The sequence below is a fragment of the Pseudopipra pipra genome, chromosome 4, assembly GCF_036250125.1.
Source record: "Pseudopipra pipra isolate bDixPip1 chromosome 4, bDixPip1.hap1, whole genome shotgun sequence".
NCBI lineage: Eukaryota > Metazoa > Chordata > Aves > Passeriformes > Pipridae > Pseudopipra > Pseudopipra pipra.
This window is the reverse complement of record NC_087552.1, coordinates 19,448,461-19,472,231: the sequence shown is the minus strand read 5'-3', so window position 1 is coordinate 19,472,231 and position 23,771 is coordinate 19,448,461. Positions and strand designations below refer to the sequence as shown.

The 23,771-nt window shown below is 43.3% G+C and overlaps 1 protein-coding gene across 26 annotated transcripts in view; it reads right to left on the bottom strand.

The window, feature by feature from the left end:
- Positions 1-23,771, bottom strand: part of ADGRL3 (adhesion G protein-coupled receptor L3) — a 511,112-nt gene that overhangs the window by 103,262 nt on the left and 384,079 nt on the right. For all 26 annotated transcript variants that reach the window (XM_064651850.1, XM_064651835.1, XM_064651848.1 and 23 more), the window contains 2 exons: positions 5,601-5,906; positions 3,502-3,605 (listed from right to left, as the gene is read on the bottom strand). In XM_064651850.1, coding sequence (XP_064507920.1) covers positions 3,502-3,605; positions 5,601-5,906 — 410 coding nt within the window. The remainder of the gene's footprint in view (positions 1-3,501; positions 3,606-5,600; positions 5,907-23,771) is intronic.

Genomic DNA, 23,771 nt, shown 5'->3' with positions numbered 1-23,771 from the left:
CAGGGGAGCTGAGCTGCAGGGTGTGAGCACCTCTGTCCTCATGGCACAGCTGGCTTACTGCTTCCTCTGTCTGCCCCCATAGCAGCAAGAAGAAAAGCTGGCTTGGCTTAGAGGAGGAAGGCTCCTTTTTCATCTTTAGAGAGGTGCTGGAGCAAATCTGCAAGCCCGCAGAAGGGAAGTATCCCATCCACAGCAGGGATGTGAGAAACAAGTTCTTGATTTATGGATAAATCAGTCTCCATCTCTTAAGTGCAGCAATGATTTTCTAGCCTCTTGCTTGGGCAGGGAAACCAAGCAGCTATTGGTTATTTCGGAATTAATTTAAAATTGTGTTTACTCTAAGGATCCTACTGAATCTTAAAGGCAGGACATCCCCATGAGCCGAAAGATGAACTGGTGGGGAATAAGACTGGCCTGGCTGAACAGAGAGCTCTGGTTGGAATGAAAGGAAAAATGGAGAGCTTATGACTTCTGGAAAAAGGGGCAGGTAACTAAGGAGGACTACAAGGATGTCGTGAGGTTATACAGGGAGAAAATTAGCAGGGTCAAAGCTCAACTAGAACTTTGTATGTCTACTGCCACAAAAGACAATGAAAATGTTTCTCTAAATACACTTACAACAAAAGGAGGGCTAAGGAGAATCTCCATCCTTTATTGGATATGAGGGCAAACATAGTGACCAGGGAAGTAGTTGAGTCACCAGCCCTGAAGGGATTTAAAAGACATGCAGATGTGGCACTTAGGGACATGGATTTATGGTGGACATGGCAGCTTTGGGTGAATGGTTGGACTCAATGATCTTAGAGGTCTTTTCCAACCAAAATGATTCAATGAATGCAAATCCCAACACAAACCCCTAGGCAAGCCAGACAGGGCTTTCCCCTCAAAAGTCACTCCTGGAAAGTCTTGATGTTTTGTAACAACTCTCCATAGACAATGGGTCACATAACCCAAGATCTCAGTGAATTTCCACTCAGGCAAAATGAGATCCAGGGTAATTTGGTAGATTCCCAAATATCAACTGGTGGAAGGTTTCCAAAGCCGAACATAACTAAGTTCCTTCAGGAAAGAAAAAACAAAATCAAGTCCCAGTTGTAACCTGGTGGGCATTTCTGAAAACCTGGCTGTTCAATTTTAGCCTGCTATGAAAGCGTGTAACAAATTAAATGGGGCTCATTTGTTACGCAAATGATAGCTAGAGTTTCAAATAAAATAAGCCTAACCCTGATGAAGATTTCATCAGTGCAGGCTATTATTTCCCTCTGCTAATGGCTTACGGCCTAGTCATCTTCACCGAGCAGCAAGAGGTCTCCCAGCTGCCTGGGTGAATTATGGCTGGAGTAAGTAATATTAACCCCTCCAGGATCAGTACGTAGGTCATAAAACAAGAGCTGCACAGCTGCTAATGCCAGCAAAGGCAGTCTTTATTAATCAGCTCGCTGGGCATATGGCAGGAGAGATGCCCACCCTCCTGTGTGGGACAGAAGAACTACGGGCTTTGGAAGGGCTGCACCATATCACAGCAGTCCGATGTCACTGATGTCTTCCCTGCCTTTGGGGAGGGACGGGTATAAACACAGACGAAGCGAGACAGTGATGATCAGGGGCATACATGCAATTCACAGGCTGCTGAGCCTCAGTTAGGATGAAGGACAGGGAGCAGGTTCTTTGGGAGTGCAGTGTTATCACTAGTGGGGTTCCCCAGGGCTCCATCTGAGGCCCTGTGCTCTTCAACATCTTCATAAACAACTTGAACACAGGACTGGAAGGGATACTAAGCAAGTTTGCAGATGACACAAAACTCAGAGGAGCTGTTGACTCCCTCGAAGGCAGGAAGGTCCTGCAGAGAGACCTCAACAAATCAGAAGACTGGGCAATAACCAACCATATGAAGTTCAACAAGGGGAAGTGCCGGATTCTGCACCTGGGATGGGGCAACCCTGGACGTACATACAGACTGGGGAATGAGATGCTGGAAAGCAGTGCCACAGAAAGGGACCTGGGGGTCCTGGTCGATGGCAAGTTGAATGTGAGTCAGCAGTGCCCTGGCAGCCAAGAGGGCTAGCTGTGTCCTGGGGGGCATCAGGCACAGCATCACCAGCCGGTTGAGGGAGGGAATGGTCCCTCTCTGCTCTGCACTGGTGCGGCATCACCTTGAATATTGTGTGCCGTTTTGGGCACTGCAATATAGGAAAGACATTAAGCTGTTGGAGAGTGTCCAAAGGAAGGCAACAAAGATGGTGAAGGGCCTTGAGGGAAAGCTGTATGAGGAGCAGCTCCAGGTCTGTTTAGCCTGGAGGAGACTGAGGGGAGACCTCACTGCAGTTTGCAACTTCCTCATAAGAGAAAGGGGAGGGGCAGGCACTCATCTTTTCTCTGAGGTGACCAGTGACAGGACCAAGGGAATAGCCTGAAGTTGTGTCAGGGGAGGTTTAGGTTGGATATTAGAAAAAGGTTCTTCACACAGGGAGTGGTTGGGCACTGGAACAGGCTCCCCAGGAAAGTGGTCACAGCACCAAGCCTGACAGAGTTCAAGAAGCATTTGGACAATACTCTCGGGCACATGGTGTGATTCTTAGGGATGCTCCTGTGCAGGGCCAGGAGTTGGACTTGATCCTTGTGATCCTTTCCAGCTCGGCATATTCTGTGATTCTGTTGCTATCGTGCAGCAGCACAGCTAACTTGAAACGCTGGGACTTGCTTGCTCTGGCTAAAGGAGTGAATAAATCCCCACAAATTGCTATAATAAAGATTCAACCCACAGACTCTACGGCGTAAACACACATCTGGTCTCTGTTTGTAATGAAATCAGCTGAAAGCACCACTGTGCATTAATAACAAAAACGCTCAACATATTGCTACCAAATAAGCTCTGCTTGTCTTGAACTTCCATTGTCACATGTTAATGCACTTTTAACACTGATAAATGATGAAGTGCTAGAAAACATTCATCAAGGGACTTAAGAGTCAAGAGGTATGCATTACTGTGGCATTGTTTTCTATTCCATCAGTTCTGTTATAATTTGGGCAGAAGTTAAAAACAGAAAGTCAGAGGCACAATGCAAACATTTCACATTGAGCTTGCCTTTCTTTGGTAAGGATTTCTTAACTAGAGGGTTTATCCTGTGCTTGCGTGACATGAAAAATTCCTGGAGGATGCGTGAAAGGGAGTTTCCTTTTGCAACAAGTCAGTATTTTCCATATGTCCACCCACCTCCTCCTCCCTTTTTCTCCTTTTCTTGCCACAAACAAGAAATGCCATTCACTCTAGTTTAATTCCACTCTCCAGTTCCTCTCCTTTGCCTTCCCTTACCCTCTTTGCCTTAATTTCCATAAGACAATCATAGTCTTGCTTTCTCCTTGCAATTCCTGGCTACTATGCATAGTTCATGCTTTATGTGTGACCGTCGACCCCTTTAGGTTCCTTGTGTGAAAAAAAAAAAGGGAGCTGAGGAAGGTCACTCTAGACTCAGAGTTGTCAACACATGGGAAGGGTTTTACCTTTTGAGTAATGTGGTTGATCCAGGGCGAAGAGCAGTTGCTAAGATCAGGTCCTTGGGGTTCCCAGATACCATCTGGCGCAAGGCATCGGAAAGTCGCAACCCCTGTAATAGGAAAGTCGTTGCGTTCAATGTTATTGGTCACATTTTGCCCCCAGCACACCACGTCATAGGCTTCATTTCACAGTGACATACACCTCATGCAAAACCTGGGAGCTTATTAGTGCTCAGGTCCTCAGTAGGACGCTTCTGAGTCATCTCAGTGTCCTAGTCTCCCATCATCTTGATGCTTAGGGGCCCTAAGACATAAAAGACCCACGAGGTAATGCAGGAACACTATTTCCAATTTGCCAAACAGAAACTACAGAGAAAGGACTTTGCCTTAGGCCAGGCAGGAAAGCTGCCCGGTACTAAGAAATCAAAACTAGATCTCAAACACTGAGCCAGCACCTTAAGTGCTCTGCCCCACCACTGGTGAATCGGGATCAGACCCTGTGCCTCCACTTCCTTTCTGCTTTCTGAAGATTTTATGGCTCTGAATCATCATTACACCATTTGGGTGGATACACACACAAGTTTGAAAGCTGTGAATGCCAAGATGTAATGCTGGGCTTTACTGTCAACCCCCAAGTGTCAAGAGGGACTTTACAGGAAAGAGCTGTTTGGAAAGAGCTGCCCAATCCCTGCTGCAAAAGACAGCAAAGTGCCTCAGGCCCTTTCAGACAAAGAGAAATGCATCTGAAATGGTGCAGTTAAAGATCGTTAAAAAGCAAGAAAAACTTTCTGCCCCCAGAGAACTGAACTCTTCAGCATGAAATACAGGCTGGTCTGACAGTAGCTCCAATTAAAACCAGTGAGAGTTTGCTCATGCCTTCAAAGAGAGTTGGAAGAGATCCATTGCTAATATTCCACAGCTTTTAACAAGTTGCATGAAGCACAGAAATTAGAGATGGGAAAGGTTTACGGCCATCCCCTATCAATAAGTTGGACTATTTTATTTTCCTTAGCTATTTTCATCCAATCCTTAGCTCCTGTGCTTAGGAAAGGGCATCCTGCATCCAGCCTTCATCTTCACAGCTTTGGTTCAGAATATCCTTTCCCCTCTCTGGGAACCACATGATACTTTTTGCATTAATTTTACCAAGTAGGGCTGGGAAAGACAGCAAAAATGTTCTTTACCTATTCTCCCCACTGATGCCTTTCCATGCCCCTCATACTTTAACAGGTATTTTATCAGTCTGTCCTCACCAAATTCAAGAGTGAGTCAGTATTCATATACACAGTTGTGAATGGCTATCTAGGAATGGAGAATTAACAGAGATTCTTCTCTGCAAGCCAGATCCCCTCAGCCCTTATTTTCAGGCAACTTCCTCCACTTTAAGATTTCTCTTTTGCAAGCAATTTTTGGGGCTGGACACCAAGACTATTGTGAAAAAATAAATATTTTTAGAAAACTGCATTTGTTAAAACACAGAGAACTGAACCATATGCCAAAACCCATTCTTCATTTGATTGTGTTTTAAATTGAACAGAAAATTTCCAAAAGCAAAGTTTTTCAAGAAAACAATTGGGGGAAGAGTAGAAGAAAAGGGGCAAAATCTTTCTTTTGAAAGACTTGGTTTTGTTTCTCTGCTGCTTTCCCAGTTGATCACACTGGATGCTGGCTGCAGTTTGAAAAATCACTCACACTGGTTCAGAAGCTTCAAAACACAAGTTTTGTTGACCTCCTCCCCCATCCCTTCTCTGCCCCAAAACAAACAAAATATTAGCCATCATCAGTCAGTGAGTCCAGGGGCTACAAATACAGGCAAAACCAGGATAACAGGTGCATCATACATAACAGAGCATTTTACAGCACATCAAGTGCAACCCCACAGGGTCTTTAGTACTTGTACTCTCATTGGCCAGATGCTAAAGATCCTGCACAAAGTGCTCAGCATCTTGAGGCTTCATCCCCAGCCAGCTGCTTGCCAAACCTGACCAAGGCAACGCAGACCTGACAGAAGGCATCAGTGTGCTCCAGTGGTGAAAGCTGCCCACTCACAACGTGCCATGGGCAAGTGGAGACAGCTTGCTGTGCCCTCCCACCCCTCGACTCACCTATTGAGCCCATGGGACATGGCTGCTTCGCCACCTGGCCCTGCCGAGTCCGAGACCACATGATATCGCGGGCTTCCACGGGGTCGCAGCTCTCCGCACCGGCGGGCGGCAGCTGGGAGGAGGCGGGCGGGAGGTGCGTGGTCATCTCGTCGGGGACGTCGGCCATGGGCGATGGTGTGCTGGTGCTCCTGTTCCTCCTGCCAGAAGCCGAGGTGGTGGTAGGGCGGCCGGTGGTGCTGGTGGCCATCCGTGGTGTGGTGCTAGCAGTGGTGCTCCCCGGGCCCAGAGCCCCCGAAGTCGATACTCCTGAAACAAAGGCAGAGCTGGTTAAAGAGAGGAAGGAAAAAGGACTCAAGCCTACGTCCTGAGGACGTCCCCTCCAATGACTCCGGTGGCCTGCAGAGTTGCAGTTGGAGCTACAGCCAAGGCAAGGCTTGCTGTACAGCCACCTTTCACAGAGAAGCTGGAACAAACAGTGAGAGAAGCACATAGGAGGGTAATGACCGCTGGAGCACAACTGATTTTCCAAAAGCACTAGCCTCTGATGAAAATAAAGCAGCGCTTTATGCCCTCACCATTTTTCTTCCTGGCATTTTAATGTAAAAATCTTATTTTCCATCTTTTAGGGAACACCTAGCACAGAAGTGCTTTTAATTTTTTAGTGTTGCTGAAGACCCAGCTGGTTTGGACAGAAAAACATTTTCCATGGTGTAATAAAAAAAACCCCAACAAACAAACCACACCACAAATCTATCCCCAAAACCAGCTGTGAACAGAGGGATGAACACAAGACTGTTCTCTGGAGCAAGTCATTAATTGTCTCTGAGGTTCATGCCTTGCTGCTTCATCCCAAGAGCAGCATCTGGCCCCTTGAGCTGCAGGCCATGTGACACATGCAAAGGTGCACATCAGCCCAGCCAAATCCTCGAGAGTGTAATGCTCAATGGGCGAATTCATTGAAAACCTGCAATGAGCAGTCAAGCAGCAAGAAGTGTCGAGCTTGCTTTAGAAGTGCATTAACCCATTGTACATCCTGCAATAGCCACGCCAAGTACTGTGTATGGGGAATATTGAGGGATTCCCACCTTATAATTACCTTATTTAGCCTCCTATTTAGACCAAGGTGCTTGCACAGACTGGAGCTTCATATGGATTTCTTTATGGCTTGAACTGAAACATCAGGTGGGGAAATTGAAGCAGTTGGCCTCCAAGTGCTTCTCCATCACCCCTGTCATGCCATGCCACATACAGCTTGTGAAGAAGCCTGCTTCTCTCGTCTCCTTTGCCTCTCTCTAAGCACCCTTCTGCTTCTCTCAACCTAACACTTTTACTCCAGTTAAACACCAGATATTCACATGCCCCCTCAGTCCCTGCCTAGGGAAACACTGGGGCTAACTGGGAAATGCAGGTAAGGAAGCCATATGAATAGGCTTGTCTGATACCATTCTCACTTTAATTCCCAGGCCATAACATCTCACTACCATCCCACCTCCTCTAACATCCAAAAAGCCTTCAGTCACTGTTGCTCCATGTCCAGCAATGGGAATCTGAGTTTCTACACTAAAGACACCCATGTGTAAAGTCCAGCTTAGCCAAAAATTAATATTAAATGTAACGATTGTCCTGTCACCCCAAGGAGCACCCTCTTAACTATCCTGCTGTGTGAGCAGGTTCAGCCTGCAAGCCCCTGAAAGGCCATCCTTTTTCTAGGTCCCTTGAAAGTCCCATGCTCACTACTTGTGCAATATTAGATAATAATGCATAATGGGGTGCATTTCAAGCATAGAGAGGTCTGCATTTGCTGTAAAATAGGAGATTTTCCATTCTGAAAGTTTTTTTCTGTTATTTAAGTAATTTAAGCCCATGGTGCTCTGAGCAACTCTCCTGCTGCAGAACACTCAATAATACGGTAGTTGAAGCACATACTTGCTCCGGTTTTACGTAATTTTAATCCAAGTCTGAGACACCCTCTCCTCAAAGGCTAAAACTCAGCATCATCATTAACATAATTTTCTGAGGGATAAGTATTTTCCAAGACAATGTTCACCTTTAAAATCCCAGCTCTACCGTGCCTTGGAAAACAGGATTATCTTCTCCCCCAGCCTTGAAAAAGGTGAGCAGCAGCAAAACAGGCACTAAATCACCTGAGCACCAGGACACTGATCTGAAAATGGGTCTCCCAACCCCAGTGATCAGATTTTCCAGCTTTCTCCTGCCACCTCCCTTTCACAATGAGCCCTGATTTTAAACAAACTCCGAAAAATACAATGTACAATCCTGCAGACCTTGACAGATTTCATCTAAATTTTGCTCAAAGCTGCGCTAGATCACAAAATGATGATTTCCATCTGACATTACTGGAAGGATTAAAATTTGTAGAGAACTTCAGCAAATTTCTGCTTTTACTACAGCAGGTCTTGCCACGAGTACGTGTTTTATTTCTTCATAATATAGACCAGCCTGGTAGATAGCAACCTGAAGAATTTTTCCCATTTACTCGTGCAATAAGAAGTTATTTTCCTTTTGCAAAATTAACTACGCCATGCACTACAGGCATAGAGGCAGTGAGCAGATATAGTGGATGCAGTTTCAAAGCCAAAACTAGCAAATCTCATTTAAAACAATTCTACAGTCATTTGTGAGCATATAGAAACACATACTAAGCACCCAGGAGCTCGCCTTGATCCACACACAGGAGAGCTGCATTTTTGAGCCTAGTTTTCATTGAAAATCATTGAATGTCCCACAGCGTGCTGTTATTGGAATAACTCTGGTAAGTTTACTGTAGCAGTTAGGCACAAGGGATTTAATGGCATTTTCCTCCATCCATAAAAAATTGAGCTGTTTTATCTTCCATAAAACCCTTAGCACCAGTGTCAAAATCTCTTTGAGGGCTTGTTCTTCCAACTTTTTTCTTGTTCCACTGGGTTTCTTACTGTTTTTAAAAATAAACACATCTACCATCTACATAGGACACGTTATAAAAAAGCTGCCTCAAAGTGGCCTCATGGAGTGAGACGGATGGGATATCACTGAACTGAGTTCAAAGGTTTGATTATCCAATAAGTCAATTTGGTAATGAGCTCCAGCAATCATGATCACCATGCTAACACCACCTAGTTTCACCAGCCCCAGGCAGCACCGCTTGCCAGTTTTGCTCACAGAACCGTGTGCTTCCATATGAAGTTAATTGGTAAGAAGCAAAAGAACAGGAGATCAGGATCATTTACATACAAATGATTCTCAAATCCAAGCATAACCACGAAGAGACTGCAACCTGTGCAAAATTACCTAAATCCTACATCACAGAACAGAGATCAAACCTCCAGATTAACTCAGGCTGCCAATAAACTGTGAATCTTTAACTCGGGGGAAAGCAGCATTGCAGCACTGCTTTGAGAGAAAGGTTCTTCAGATAATGCTTCACAATACAATTCTTACTCCAAGACAGGCACCTTTAAAAATCACCAACACTACTATAACCAGAAATGTTGATTATTTTACTTTTTCTGCTTGTTTTTACCACACCTCGCCATATCAAGACTTTAAAGGCAGCTTCTGGGTAAGATTCAGTTTCTACTCCTTTCAAATCCAAGACTTTGCAGACTTTGATTCCACAAAGCACAGCGCTGGGACAGGAATTTTCAGTGCTCCCAAGAAAGTGAATTAGAGCTGTGGAAACATTTCTTTCCCAGAAACACCCCAAAGTGATACTTCACTTTTTTCTTCCCTGCCTTCCTTAGAAAGCTGGTACTAACAGTGGAAGACTAAATTTTGTAGCCATTCAGATTAGAGCTGCAGCCATAAAAAAAACAAACCCAAACATTTCCAGTGTCCACAAGGGAGTAATTGCAACTCCCAGAGGAGCCTCTCTCTACTTAGGGCACACTGACTAGCAAGAAAATAGAAATTTTGGGGTTTTTTTTTTTCCTTCTTTCTTTTATTTCCCAACCTTTACATAGAGCTCATGCTTCTGGAGGCAGAATTTTGCTTGGTGAAAGGAAAATCATGGTAGGAATTTGCTCATGGGGAATAATGTTAAATAAAAAATGGATTGTCTTTTTTCTTTTTTTTTATTTTTTCCTCCATTTCTGTTGGTTCCCCTTTCCTGGAGAAATGACATGACAAGTGCACTACTGGCCTGAGACCAGTACTATGTATTTGCCATCAGGAAAATCCAGTACACGTGTCATCTTATCTTCTGCTCTGTTCACCTCTTCCTGGTGCTCCCAGACACGTGGGATTGCATTCCCAAATGACTCTGACTAGTCTTTTCCTATAACAAAAGCAGCTTTGATTGCAAGAAAGGCTATTTTCTATCTTTTCTATAATTTTTTTAATTTTGGCACCCAAGTATCCAGTGCATGACCTGGTGTACTCAATAACTGAAAATACTTTTTAGGAGATGTCATGCACTTTCTGTCCCATGAATGAAGATAACTGGGGGCCCCTCGAGCAGAAATTGCAGACAAGATTTCCTGGGTGAGGCTCACTGGCTTTTGCTAGGTAACAGATGACAGAAGTCATCCGTCAAGCTCTGCCCCTGGGGTTGCAATCCCAAGGTTTGGCCTGACGGCTACGCGGTACGAGCCAGCACTTGCTCACTAACTGGGAGAAGAGGCTGCACTCCAAGTCTCACGCTCAAGGTCCAAGCAAACCACGATGACTTCACTCTCCAGCAAGTTTTGCGTTCCCGATCCTGACGCTCCCAGCAGACGTGGTGGGGGGCGGGCAGCCAAGAGCCCCTGCCTGCTCTGTGCTGCACCTCTGCAACACTGGACCAGCTAATCCAAGCAGTCCAACAGCAGCAATCCAAGCGCACCCTTGAGCACGTCCAGGCTGTGTGCACAATTATTTACACCTGTTGCTGCCGTGCTAAGACAAACAGAGCATTGCAGGATTCTGAAAGGCTGCGAGAAGCACAAAACCTGAAGGTCCCTCCCTCACTGCTCATTTCGCCCTTTTCATATTTGGCAACCACATCCTTTGCTTGCAGCATCCCTTTTATCATTTGTTCTTCTACTGAAAGATGGTGCAAGCTGTATTTACATAGCAAATAAGAAGGTTTAGGCATGCCTTGAAAGAAGCAGCACAAAAACCCACAAACCTAATACAATTGGAGGATTATATCACAGCTGTTTTTCTCTTCCCTGTCACATAAATGCATCTCACGGGAATTAATTTTCTACAGGCATTTTCAAATGCATTTCAGAACATTTTCTGAAACTCACTAGAAAAAAAAATTACTATTTGAAAGTAAATATATTCCCATTTTCTTTTGCCTTTTTGGATGTTTTTTCAAAGAACTCCATGTAAGGCAAAAGAAAAGAATGACTGAACTCAAGAGGCACCCAGGATGAGCCTTAGACACCATCAACCCAGTCACTGACACACCAGTGGCTTGCTTATACTGAGTCCATGCCACAAAAGACATCAACCTGCAAAACCATCTCATGCTTAAAGTCTGCTGGAATACCAAAAGCTACACGCTGGTGCCACCCAGGAGCTGAGTATTCAACACGACATGTTATCTTCAAGAACTGCACACAGCCCTGCACCCTGAAAAATTTACATGAAGTATGATACATGAATCTTCTTTTTCCTCCCTCTTAACACAGGGTAAGAAGGGAAAGCAGAGATGGAGGATGCTGCATCTGAGACAAGAAAGATCCATTCCCTTGTGGACTGCTGACAAATGAAGAAATCCAGGAGCTGGGGGCCAGAGAATTGACAAGGTGAGATTAGCCCCTAAATTATGTACAGCTCCTTCCACGTGTTTGAGAGATACTATGATTTATTTTTACTGCAGGCGAAAGCCAAGTCGGCCTCACATCAAACATCTGAACAGTTCTCCCCTGTGCTCACACATGCCATTATATGGGGAAGCTGAGCCAAAATCATGCATGAACATAAGTTCACACACTGCTTTTGGAGGGACTGGGGTTTTGGTTTTTGTTGTCAGAGCTTAATTGACTGAGACTGACAAATGGCTTACAAAACCCACTGATGGGAAGGTTAGATATGTGATGGCCCCAGAATATTCAACATGGCACATCATCTTCAAGAACGCAACTGTGCACAGCCCTGCACCCTGAAAAAGTCACATGAAGTACGATACATGGATACATTCCTCCCTCTTACCTAAGACAAGTTAAGAAGGAAAAGCAGAGGTGGAGGATGCTGCATCTGAGACAAGAAAGATCCATTCCCTTGTGGACTGCTGACAAACGGAGAAACACTTTCTGGATTTTTATTTTCCTATCTCTTCTAGTAGGGAATCAGTTTTTGTGCCCAAGGCTACTCTGCCCACATATGACTTTTCACTGGGCTTGGGCAGATGCTGCAATTGATATGGACCATATGTTGAGTGCCTGTACTAGGGGGAAACCTACAGCTGTGGTCCAAGACATGGTGCAAACTCAGCTGTTTCAACACACTTCAAGCTGGAATCACTTAACACACTGGGACTTTCCTCTGAATATCAGTTTGAGCATTTAACATAAACAACAAAGAATGACAGCTGAAGTGTGCAAAATCATTGCAACAGGCTTAAGTTCACTCAGTCTGCCCCAGCTCGCCCTTTTTCACTGCACCACCACTCTCAGCAAGACAATACATTCAAAGCAGCCACTATATGCACCAGTTTTCAACAGGCAAAAAATATGTCTACCAAAGCCCTTTTGACTCAAAACTCTACATTTCTGACCATGACCAATGTTCATTACATGTGCTGGATTGCTACAGAAAGGTTGTTCTGTCAAAAATATTCTAGCTATTATTGCAAACTTTTAAGTTTTGCCTGAAAAATAAGAACCCAAACAGCAACCTGACTGTATTTTTGTGAAATATCAACTTTTATGCTTCTGTGGATTTTTTGTGGGGGTGTGCGTGTGTCAGCGCTTAATAATTTTTCTGGCTCCAAACAGCTCTTAATGTCAGGTCCCCAATTTAGTTGTCATTTGAATAAAAGAAAATACTTCTTTATTTTCTTTTTTTTTTTCTCTCTGAACCCATTCTTCTCCAAGAAATTACTTGATCCTGTTTAAAATATGTAACTTCAGAGACATCAGACAATGTTTTAGCTGTTATTTTACAGCACACTGGCATATCTAGCAATACCAGGGAATGAACGGGTACAGCACGGGAGCATCACCTCTTGTCTTCACCATGGTCCTCTTCTATCAGGGGAGAGTTCCTACAGTCATAGCTCTGGCTTCCTACCCAGGACCTCTGCCAAATACACCTTTGTGAATCTCTTGTAACCTCTGGCAACCATCCACTGAGGGCCTTGATGCCATATTGCTTGTTCCAGACTTTGCAAATGATTCTGAATGTTCAGGTAGAAACTTAACCAGACCACTGTGCACAAGAAACAAAAATTGAGTATTTTTTAAAACATCATGCTATAATGCTTTTAGAAATGCAGATGAACTATGCCCATAGGAGGCCTGGTAAACAGGAAAAGATTACAGAAGAGCTGATCTAATAGACAGCAGATCAGGATTTATTATAAATAGACTAATCTAATAGTTTTTAGAGTTCAGTTCAAGAGCTATTTTTAGGCAATCTAGCTTCAAATTCACTCTAGTTCTCAAAAATACTGTCAGATGTGGTTGCAGTTATTTTGAATTTCTGGACTTGAATGTATAAAATCTGATTTATTTTTTTTTTTCCAATCCACATGTGGTTTCACACAGGGGGAAAAAAAACATACTATCTCTTTTTAAGGACATACCAGCTGTATATTATTACTGAATGTATGGAGTGAACTTCTAACCTCCTAAACAATCTCTGTCCCCTGGCATGATTCACATCCATCAGAGCCAGTGGTGCAGATCTTATGCACTGTCTTCCAACCTGAATCCTTCAAACTCTATTAAAGAGAAGCCTGGAAGGAATTCCCCAGTATCCCATTGTTAGAGAAATCACTTTTGATTTCAGTAACAGGTGCTGTCAGTTTTTCATTCAGACCATAATAGAGCAGAGACACGTGAGCACTACACTTATGGCCTCAAGAGATTTACTGGAGGATGGGATTGCCAGGTTTTTTGTGGGGTTTTTTTAATCTTTTTTTTAATTAATGAAACCATATACGTTCTATCCATGCAAGCTGAAACATACCTTTCAGTTTCTATGCAGAACAAGCACACGTGCAGCTGATAAGAAGTAAAACAAATTTTTCCCGTCTGTTTGGCATTGGATGTAGATTTATCTAGTATGTTTCCTGCCTTTTGCCTGTATTTCTGCATCTTTAATCGAACAACTTGCATGCACTCTGCAGAGGCAGTGCCAGATGGAGCCAGTCTCTCTCCAGCAGTTCTCCACCTCTGCATTTGCGAAAAATGGAACCAAGTGCAGGAGTCATAAAGTAACTATTCACGCCCTAGCATTTTCTCATCTACCCAATCAACATGACGAGTCCTTTCGAGAGCCAAAGGCAGTCAGCTCATACCACTATCTGAAACATTTCTTCAGTTGCAAGCTACAAACACAACTTTAATAAGAGAAAACTATCATCCTCAAATAGTCTCTGTTCATTTGTGTGTGTAATACCTCCAGTCTAGATGTTAGTCCGCAAAGATGGCCAATTGCATTCGGATAAATGCCTTGGACCCTCTTAAACATATCATAATCTGCCTGTGAAATGGCTGGATAGTTGCTTTCCAATTTGTGAAATGGTTCAAGTGCTGTAAATAAAAAAGAAATTGGACAGCTTTCAAAAGGACAGATTAGACTTTTCAATTCTCAGCAATTCGGTGCTTCCAAGCTACACTCCTGTGATCTCCATATTAATATTTAAAACCTGATTGTGTTATGCTGTTATTTTAAGGAAGAGGGCATAGTACAATCAAACTCAAGGAGACAATCCACTGGAACTACAAGAAATCATTTCCCTGGCCCTGCAGCATGTGTGTGTGCAAGAGGTGTTGGGGGAGAGGTGGCTGGAAAGCTGCCTGGCCCTACTTCCTCCTGTCAGGTTTGGCAGACTGAAATCATAGAGGCTGCTTTTTGCATTTACAATTCATCTCCTTTTCCACCACGTGCACTGTCCCTTAATCCCAGCTGCTCCGAGGCTCAGGATTTGAGGTGCCTTCCCCATTCATGTACTGGGCTTCCAAACTGGCTCCAATGCCCAGCGTTTTAAGTGCTAACACATGCTGTAGGTGGTCTGGTCAGCTGAAATCAAAGGTAGGGAAAAACAGTAAACCATAAAATATGGAAGGTGGAGTTAGGGTTGCTTATACGCTTCTTTCTCTAGCCCATGTTAGGACTGACTTCATTAGCAAGCAGGTCCTACTGCATTCCCAGACATGAACTCGAGACCGGACAGCAGGGCCTGCTGTCTGTAGAGTAGATGTTACATCCATACTCTGGAGTAACACGAATTATAAACCTGCCAGCAACAACTCACTTTTTGTCTTTCACCAAACCCATTTATTTTTGCCTCTTGATACACATTAGTTATTTCAAACCTGTTTCAAAATCACAAATCGTTCTGCAAAGCCACCAAAGGGCTTTCTCTCTACAGAGCACTTGTTCCACTCAGTCTCTGACTGCACTGGCTTCCACGTTACTTATTTATTCTATTTATTCTTGTTCCTACAAGAAAACCAGCCTGAACTATGAAAAGAACTGACCACTGAAACCACCAGAAATATAGAAATGCTGAGAAAGGCTGTCTCTTCTCACCCTTTGAGCACGCTCTAGTGCACCTTGGTGCGAATGTGCTGTCAAGATCCCTCCCAAAAATCAGAGGGCAGGCACAGCTTCAGCCTCTTGGCCACATCTTATTTTGAAGCTCAGAGATTAGCTCAACCCTCTCCCCAAACTTGCCAGCAATGGTTTGCTTTCTGCAGATGGAAGGGAGGGAGGGAAGAAACAACCCTATGCCAAATAAAAAAAATATTTCATGTAAACCAATCCTGGGAAGCTGACAAAACTCCACTGTAAGAATATCAATATTCAGCTACTTTCAGAAATAAAGCAGTTTCCCTGAAAAAAACATAAAATGCTGCTCAGCTCCCTTTCAAAACTCTTTATTACTTATGTAGAAACATCAATATTTTGTAAAGCTCAATTCTAATAGCTGTGTTCATGTTGGCTCAGGGATCTGCCTAAACAATGCTTTAACTACAGGACTGGCATCTAAATCTGTTTTATAGATATCTGGCATTCTGCAGAGGGCTTTAACAATGAGAGTGCCATTAATATTGTGAATAACACATTTACTTCAGCAAAGCAGATTTACAAAAAATAAACAAATACAGGGTGTTTTAAGGTGAAATGAACTGGGTAGCACTTTCAAGGATGTTCCATTTTCATAACAGACTTCAGTATTTATGGACACAGGCAATTCAGTCCACTGTCAAATCCACACTGATGTCCTAACAAGCCTGGCATGCAAGAAGCCCTCACCCATGGCCCAGAGGCTATTTTTTTTTGAGGGAGGCCCTGGGCTGCTGGTAGCAATGTTGAATATTCATTCATATGCCTCAGCATCTCAAAGATCTCCAGCCTGAAGGCTCCAGGGCTGAAGGTATTGCCATGGCCAGTCATCTCAGCTGAAAAGTCACAGCAGAAACCTAAGAAGCAGGAACAAACCACCTCCAAAAATCAGAAAGGAAAGTTTTAACTAACCTGTTTGGCTCTGCACCACTAAAGGCTACCAGCTTCGGCCGAGATATAGCTGGAAACTCTTACTCAAGGGGTTGATGACAATACATAATCCCAGGGTGGAAAAACTTACAACACTGATTTGTAGTTTTATATCTGTCAGATTTCAGATTATTCTTGTTAATGAATTGTTCAGACCATCACATTGCAAGGTAAGCATGTTTTTTCATGTGAAGCAGAGGAATATGCCTACTGACCTTTTAAGACTTAGAATTCGGCTCACAGAAGAGAAAGGCATAAAAAACCTACAAGAAAGTGAATAGTAGTGCTGAAAAGCAATTATTTTAGGTCAAAGCTGTATGCTTGCCTCCCCAGGTTTGGCACGTGGTTTTACATGCTGTCAGGTGCTAAAGTTTACATGCCCAAGAGAATTACCCTGGTCCAAACCAGAGGTATCAAATGCAGAGAGGAATGTCCAAGTGCTGCTGTGCCAGAATAGTGACTTTCCATAATGTACTCTTGTCCTGGAAGCCTAAACTGCACCTGATCCATTTGGGCTACCAAAAAAGGTACTGTGGATCCTCATGAGCATCAAAAGAATCTGAGGAAGTTGGAAATTGATAAAGAAAAGCAAATAGATGACACAGAAATGAAAAAAGTAACTTGTATCCTTCAGAGATTTTTAAACTGTGTAATCTCCTTGCCTTTGTATAATATATATGCCCATAAAATGAAGTACCTGATTTCACTGCAAAGCATAAATTTGATATTTTGAACAAAAAAATCATGTCTCTCATAAGGAAAAGAAAAAGATACACACATACAGCATGAGAAAAAAGAAGGGAGAGAGGGGAGTGACAAGAGAAAATCTGACCTGGTCCAATGCACATATCTTAAAAAATATAGCTGCTAAATAGCTATATTTGTATATAATATAGCTGCTACATTTGTTTTATAGATTAACAGAGACATATAAACACAGCTAGATGTGAATGTATCTTCATATGACTGCAAGATTCAAAAGCATAACAGAAAAACAGAAGGAAAAAAACGTAGTCAAGCAGTATGTATCAATTCTGAAATACAGCAGAGAAGTTTATATACTTACAGATATTACACTTTCAGTATAGGATAAAACTAATGCTACAATACATGGCTAAAGAGCTGCTATATGCTTCTAGCACACAGCCTAAACCTCATTTTACAGCTCTCACAGGTAACATAAAATAAATGCACCAGTCTACAGTGATTATTCATTTTCCCTCTACCGAGCGTCAAACATGTTCAAATGTTTTTGTTTTGTAAATTTTTTACAGTAGACCACTTAGTACATGTGTTGAGACCTGTAATGTTATTAGCCTTGAGCCTTTCATATGCCATACATGCATCAAGAAGTTTCATCAATTTGCAGGGATGAAGTATATTAGTTTTTCTAGACATTGCAGTGCTTTACAGGTACTAAAAACCTCAAAATCGCTAATATTTTACATTATCCAGCCAGAACTCTTATTTTATAATAATGCTAACCCAAAATCTAGCTCACTTATGTCATCAAAAGCAACTCTTCTTCCATTAACTTAAATATAAATGAGAAAAAGCATGCAGCTGAAGCAGACAGAATAATTTATAATGAGAGGAGATCTCTCATGCCAGGAATACTAAAAAAACCAGAGCATAACACTGAACTCATGTGGAATTGAAGGAAATAAGAGACTTTCTAGTATGGTGGTCAGACTCGAGATGGGAAGGGAGGAAGAAGGTCATCTGTGATAGACCTTTGTGGTCAGCAATAAGCAGGTCAAGAAACGTTTAAACCTTCAAATAACTATTAGACAATTTTATTTAAGGGGCCAGAGTCTGACTGACCATATATCAGAGACACGGAGTTCACTGGCACGTCAACCTGGAGCGGCTCAGCTAAACAGAAGTTACAAAGTATAAGCACTGCAGTGGCAAGAAGCTCGCCCTCTCTGATCAGCTGCTGCAGAGACTGTTCCAAGGCAGAAAGAAATGTGTCTTTGCTTGAAGAAAAAGAGATTTGATTTAGGAATCTGAGTCAGCCAGTCTATAGACAGCAAAAGGTAGCATCAAAAGCCATTCAATTTGTCCAAGATTGCAGGTGCTCCTTGGAGGTGCATCACAACGCTGATGACCGCAGGAGCCTGCAGGTTCATGCAATGCCATTGCCTTCACTGTATCAACATCTCCATGCCTGAGCCTTGACTGAAAATTGTGTAATGCAGCAGCAAGCAACTTCTGACTTTGTCTCCTGAAAAAACGCGGTGTCTGTTACAGAAAATCTCTGGGGTACAAAAGAAACTGCAAACAGCTCAACTATTTGCTCACCTGTCCTTGAGGTGTTTAGTTGGTGCTGGGAAAGTCATAAGTCTTTTCATGGATAACCAGAAAATCCAGAATTACAGAACGGATGCTAAGAACAGACTTGTGGGGAGAGGCAGGGGACAACTCCACCCCAAGCAGCCAACCTGACGTCCTTATTTCCTTCTCCTCCTGCAGAGGACATCATTCATCACAGTCCACAACACACTCCTGGGAAGTGCTGAGACGTGCCAAGGATTACAGTAAAACAAGAGGTGGACAGGGAAGGCTTTGATCCTCCCGTGTTATTGTATGAGAAAATTACTCGCTAACGCAAAAGAATGAGCCCTTCTTTCGATCCGTGTTATTCCATGAGGAATCTCTTTCTGCAAAGTCTGAAGCTCAGACAAGGTATTGGACTGGAGGGACCACTCTTCACATCTTTTGCGCCAAGCTCAGCATGTCCACGGTACATTTCTGAGTGCAACATACAGCTCCCTAATCCTCTTGGCAGCAGCCACTCGTACAAGGTCAGTACCCCTGGCCTACAAGATGCCTTTCAAAATTAAGCTGTTATTTTCCCTTATTAAAGTTCACATTTGAGCTAAAACAGCATCACTGATCCAGTTAAACCCTCACTGTCTGCAGCTCTTGTTCAGAGCAGAGCACACAGAAATCTCATAGAGGCCAAAATGCCTGGTCAAACAGGCTCCAATGAGGCAACAGGTTGTAACTAAGGGAGATGATTTTAGCAACATGAATCATTTCAGGTCAGGGACAGCAACATGAACTGTACTTCCTGGCTGAGATTTTGTCTTCAGTAATAGCAATGTGCATCCTGTACTGAAAACTCAAGAGCATCTCCAAGAGTAGCCTATAAAACAGTGGTATTTACCAGGGCACGGTGTCCCAACACTTACTTCCCACAGATGGCTTTCAGCCACTGCCAGCTGCTGTTTTGTGTGGGGATAGGGATGTTTACCCCCAAGAGCATGTCCTGTTCACTGCCACTTACCACCAGAGAGGGAAGGGGGTGGAAATAAGGAGAAAAATCATCTCTAGATCCAGCCAAGTTTTAAACATGAGCTCACTGGATATCAAATCTCAGCAAGCAACTTAGGCTGAATATGTTTTAAGAGAAAGGAAATTTTAGGTGCGTGTAAAGAAAACAAAATAAAACACATAAGGAAGGAACTGAATCTAAAAGCAGATATTAGATTTCCTTTCTCTCCTGCACTTTGAACAAGTATTGTTCAAGGATGTTCAACAATCTGTTTGCCAGCTGAAGCGTGCAGGACTCCAATAGCAATATAACATAAAATTATCTGTCCCCTTCTGTCAAGCTCAGGCAAGTCCACACTGTGGTGTCTGCCTAAATGAAAAACAAAACCACAGCAGAACTGACTCAAGTCAGTCTGAGAGTATGTTGAATGAGATGGGACAGAGATGAGGTAAAAGGGAAAGCAGATGCAAAGGGTGTAAAATGAGAATGAAGCCAAACGCAAGGACCAATCTGACTTATAAATTTTTCTTCCTACAATTAATATTAATTGTTGGGCCTTTCTAGGTTGCCTTTTCATTTTTGATAGTATCTAAATCTTAAAACCCGGCCTGAGTGGATGAAAGTAGTACAAGTTAAGCCAGTGTTCCTGAATATTTTTCTTTTGGAGACAATTTCTCTGCAGGGATCCTCCAAGTGGTGAATGCAGTGTTATATTTCCTTCATCAGCCAACAGAAACATTGCACCAGTGAGGCCAAGTCCTCGCAGGTGATAGGATCCCTGCTGGAATTTCAGCCTAACATTCAGAACACCCCAATCTCCCTCTTACCCAGATTTCTCTCCCTGAACATTGAATAAAATCTCATTCATGTGGAACCTGTATTACAGCTCTCTGGGCACAGTGCTGGCTCACCTCCACTAAAAGGGGTCTTAAATCACTATTTTTAGCTCTTTTCCTCATCCCAGGTCAGTTCCAAAACTAACCCCTGCCTGTCTCACTTGTCATTGCCTACAAACCACTTCTACATCTGCCCCTGGGATAACAAGCTGGTCCTTCCAGTTTTATATCTCCATTGTTTTCCACTTACTTTCCTTTTTCCCAGAAGAGCAAACACATCCCCACCTGGAGCTTTCCTCAGCCTCATGCCTGGTTCTCATCTCTCTGTTCTCTTAACACCAAGGATACTCTCAATGCCAACAATTTCGGATTCCTCCTTGAATTGACATCTGACACTGCCCCACGCATTCCCCTCAAAATCCAGTGGGCATAACTTACAGTGTGGGATGGCATCTTCAGCTCTCACCTAAAATTTATTTTAAGGATTATCTCAGGATGAAAGGTGCCTTGGAGATGCAGGATATTACCACTTAGGGTTCTCCTAACAGAGAAAGGAAAAATTAGAGCTGAGAGGAGTGGGAAATCACTCCCTGCTAAGCCTGCAGTGAGCATGCCCAGGGGACACGACAGTGATGGAACAGCCCTGCAGCAGCTCCATGGCTTCACCGCCGCAGTAGCTCACTCCTACTGTCACTCACCCACCAACTTGTTCCCACGCTGCCACGGCTGCAGGGCAGCCCTGGAAACTGAGGACACCCAAAAAAGCCCCAGATTAGCTTCAGTGCTAATTTCTGTTTGAGCCAGGTCTCGCACCTCACCTGCTCACAGACTCCCCAGGAATGCTGAGGCTCAGCTGCTTTGTTAGAGCCATGCAGTTTAATAAATTGCTTCTCTTAGGTGCACCTATGCAGAAGGGGGAACCTATAGCACCCTTCTTTCCAGGGCTGTGGGTCCCTAGCACAAGTCTCGGATTCTCCCGAAAAATCTCTTCGTGTTCCAGGGAGAGGTCTAATGGACCTAAGGAAGCCCTTCTGAGCGCTGAGTGTAAATTAAGCTCATAATGTCCCAGGCATTTTCTAACATTTATCAACATCTTTTCTTCTGCAGAACCCAGCGCAGCAGGGTACAGGGAGAGGAGAGAAAAAACGTCTTCTCTCTGTCTGATGCGCTACATCCCAGTGGTAACATTTGCTGAATTACCGCTTTCTCCATCTTTGGAGAACCATAACCAGCAGGGTAGTGCTAAAGTCTGATTGCAGGGAAGAAAATACATTCATTTTCCCACATCCAGAACTGCTAGATGAACTAGCTGTGTTTGTGTGTATATATTTATATATACTCTTCTTCCTCTTCCACAAAACAAATTACAATTAGAGTTACCTGCATCTAATACAAAAGCACACGATAAAGGATGTGATAGTAGATTTGCACTCAAAACACTTGTCTCATTATAACTGGTATTCTTTAAAAGTGATTTTTTTTTAAAAAGAAAAAAATGAAACCAAAACTGATACCCATAAAAGCATTTGTGATTTGACCTTCTCTAAGTTAGGTGTGCTCTATCAGAACTGGAGGCAAAGACCTGGTTTTCCCAACAATAACCGAGCACACTAGGGGAAAAAAAAAAGTAAATTATGAGACAGTCCTCTAATAAACCAACGTGAAGCCAAGGGCATCCTTCATAGGCCAGAATACATTTTATTGAACAAAACTTTCCAATTAATTACTGACAATACAACAGCTGTGTCAGCAAAACTTCCCACACTGCCTGTCTCTCCCTGCCACTTTGCCATGCAGCAAGATGGGAGCACAACAAAGCCCTGTTTAAACCTTCCTTGTTGCAGGGCATCCTCAGTTTTCTCTGTGAAATATGCATTCAGTCCCCACTGTCCTTGGTGCCCAAGGTTAGGCTATCTGCAGCAGGCGTGCAGCTGGCATGAGGCAATGGCATGAATGATGATAGGTAATGATTTGGTGTACACGACCCATCATTTGGGCAATCAGTCAGAGACACAGATAAGGATTTGTCTTAGTGCATTTATGCACGGAAGCTTTAGGATGCAAGAGAAGCAGTTGGATATTTATTCCAGGCTTACAATGTTGGAGGTAGCACAAGGTGTTGGGGAAGAATACACCATCACACATCTGATATATCACAGCATCCTCCAAGAGCTCTCAGGTAAAGAGACGCCCATTTTATTCCCAGGCTGGTAGGCCACGGATGGAAAGAGCTATGGAGAGCTTGAAAAGTATTTCACCTTTGAAAAGTGGGACAAATGCTGTCCTGAGAACATCAACAAATTGTGACAGAGATGTGTCAAGGGAGAGGAATTCAAGTGTGTGCTCCCTGTGGAGCTCCTGCTCTCATAGGTCAGTGAAGAAGCTTGCGAAGCAGGCATGAGTTTAGGCTCTTTTGTTGTTTGCAATTAGTCCCTTCGAAATGTTACCATCCAAACCAAATAAAGAAAACTCCTTGGGCACTGAATATTTAGAAAACCATTTTCCCACTGAGAGCAAAATGGCAGGGATGCAAGAGGTGTTCAGTAGGGACTGAGTCCTGTGCACCCTGTGACCTTATGAGTGGGTCAAGCAGGTCTTTGCAGACTTCCCTTTCCCTTAATTTTTGTACTTCATTATTTTTCTCATAGGAAAAAACAATGCAAAAACAGTGAGTAAGACATTTAGGTCAAGACCCAATGTTAGTCTCCGAAAAAGTGACCTGATTTAAAAAAAACACTAAGAAAGCAGTATCTCCTACTGCCTTAAACAAACACTGGTCTTTGGAGCATCCGGTTATTTAGGGGTCTCAGCCTTACTTTCACTCCAAGTTTCTTCTTCTCATATCACAGGCTTAGTACTGGCTCAAGAGTCCAATCTAATGAAGCTGCACATGCGAGGCCAGATCTAAGAAAAACCCTTAAAAGAATAAGGTTCCCAGTCCACTCAAGCCAATTGGGAAAACCTGAGTGCACCTTGGCAAGCACTGACTGCTATATTTCACAGCTCAAACACCTATAGTTTCCAGTAAACCACAAACATCCTCTTCATGCATCTACAGGAATGTTCAATTTTGTAGCACGCTTTTCCAAATCTCAGTCTGGAGGTGCTCCTCTTCCTTGGTGGCTGAGGGAACCCAATGGATGGTTTAGCCCATCAAACTTTAAATAGCTCAAGATGGCTTAAATCCCTCTCCTGGTTTTCTACCTCTGTATATGTCTCTTTGCATTTGCTGGACAGCATCAGAAGCAGGGATAGCCTTTATTACGGTCAGGTTAGATTAGTGCTCATGGTCAGAACAGTGTCCCAGGGCTAAGCAACATCTGCTTCAGATTTGCTCTGAAACACCCGAAGAGAGCCTGTGCTGCCCTATTTCTCCCCACTCTCTAGCAAAGAGCCCTG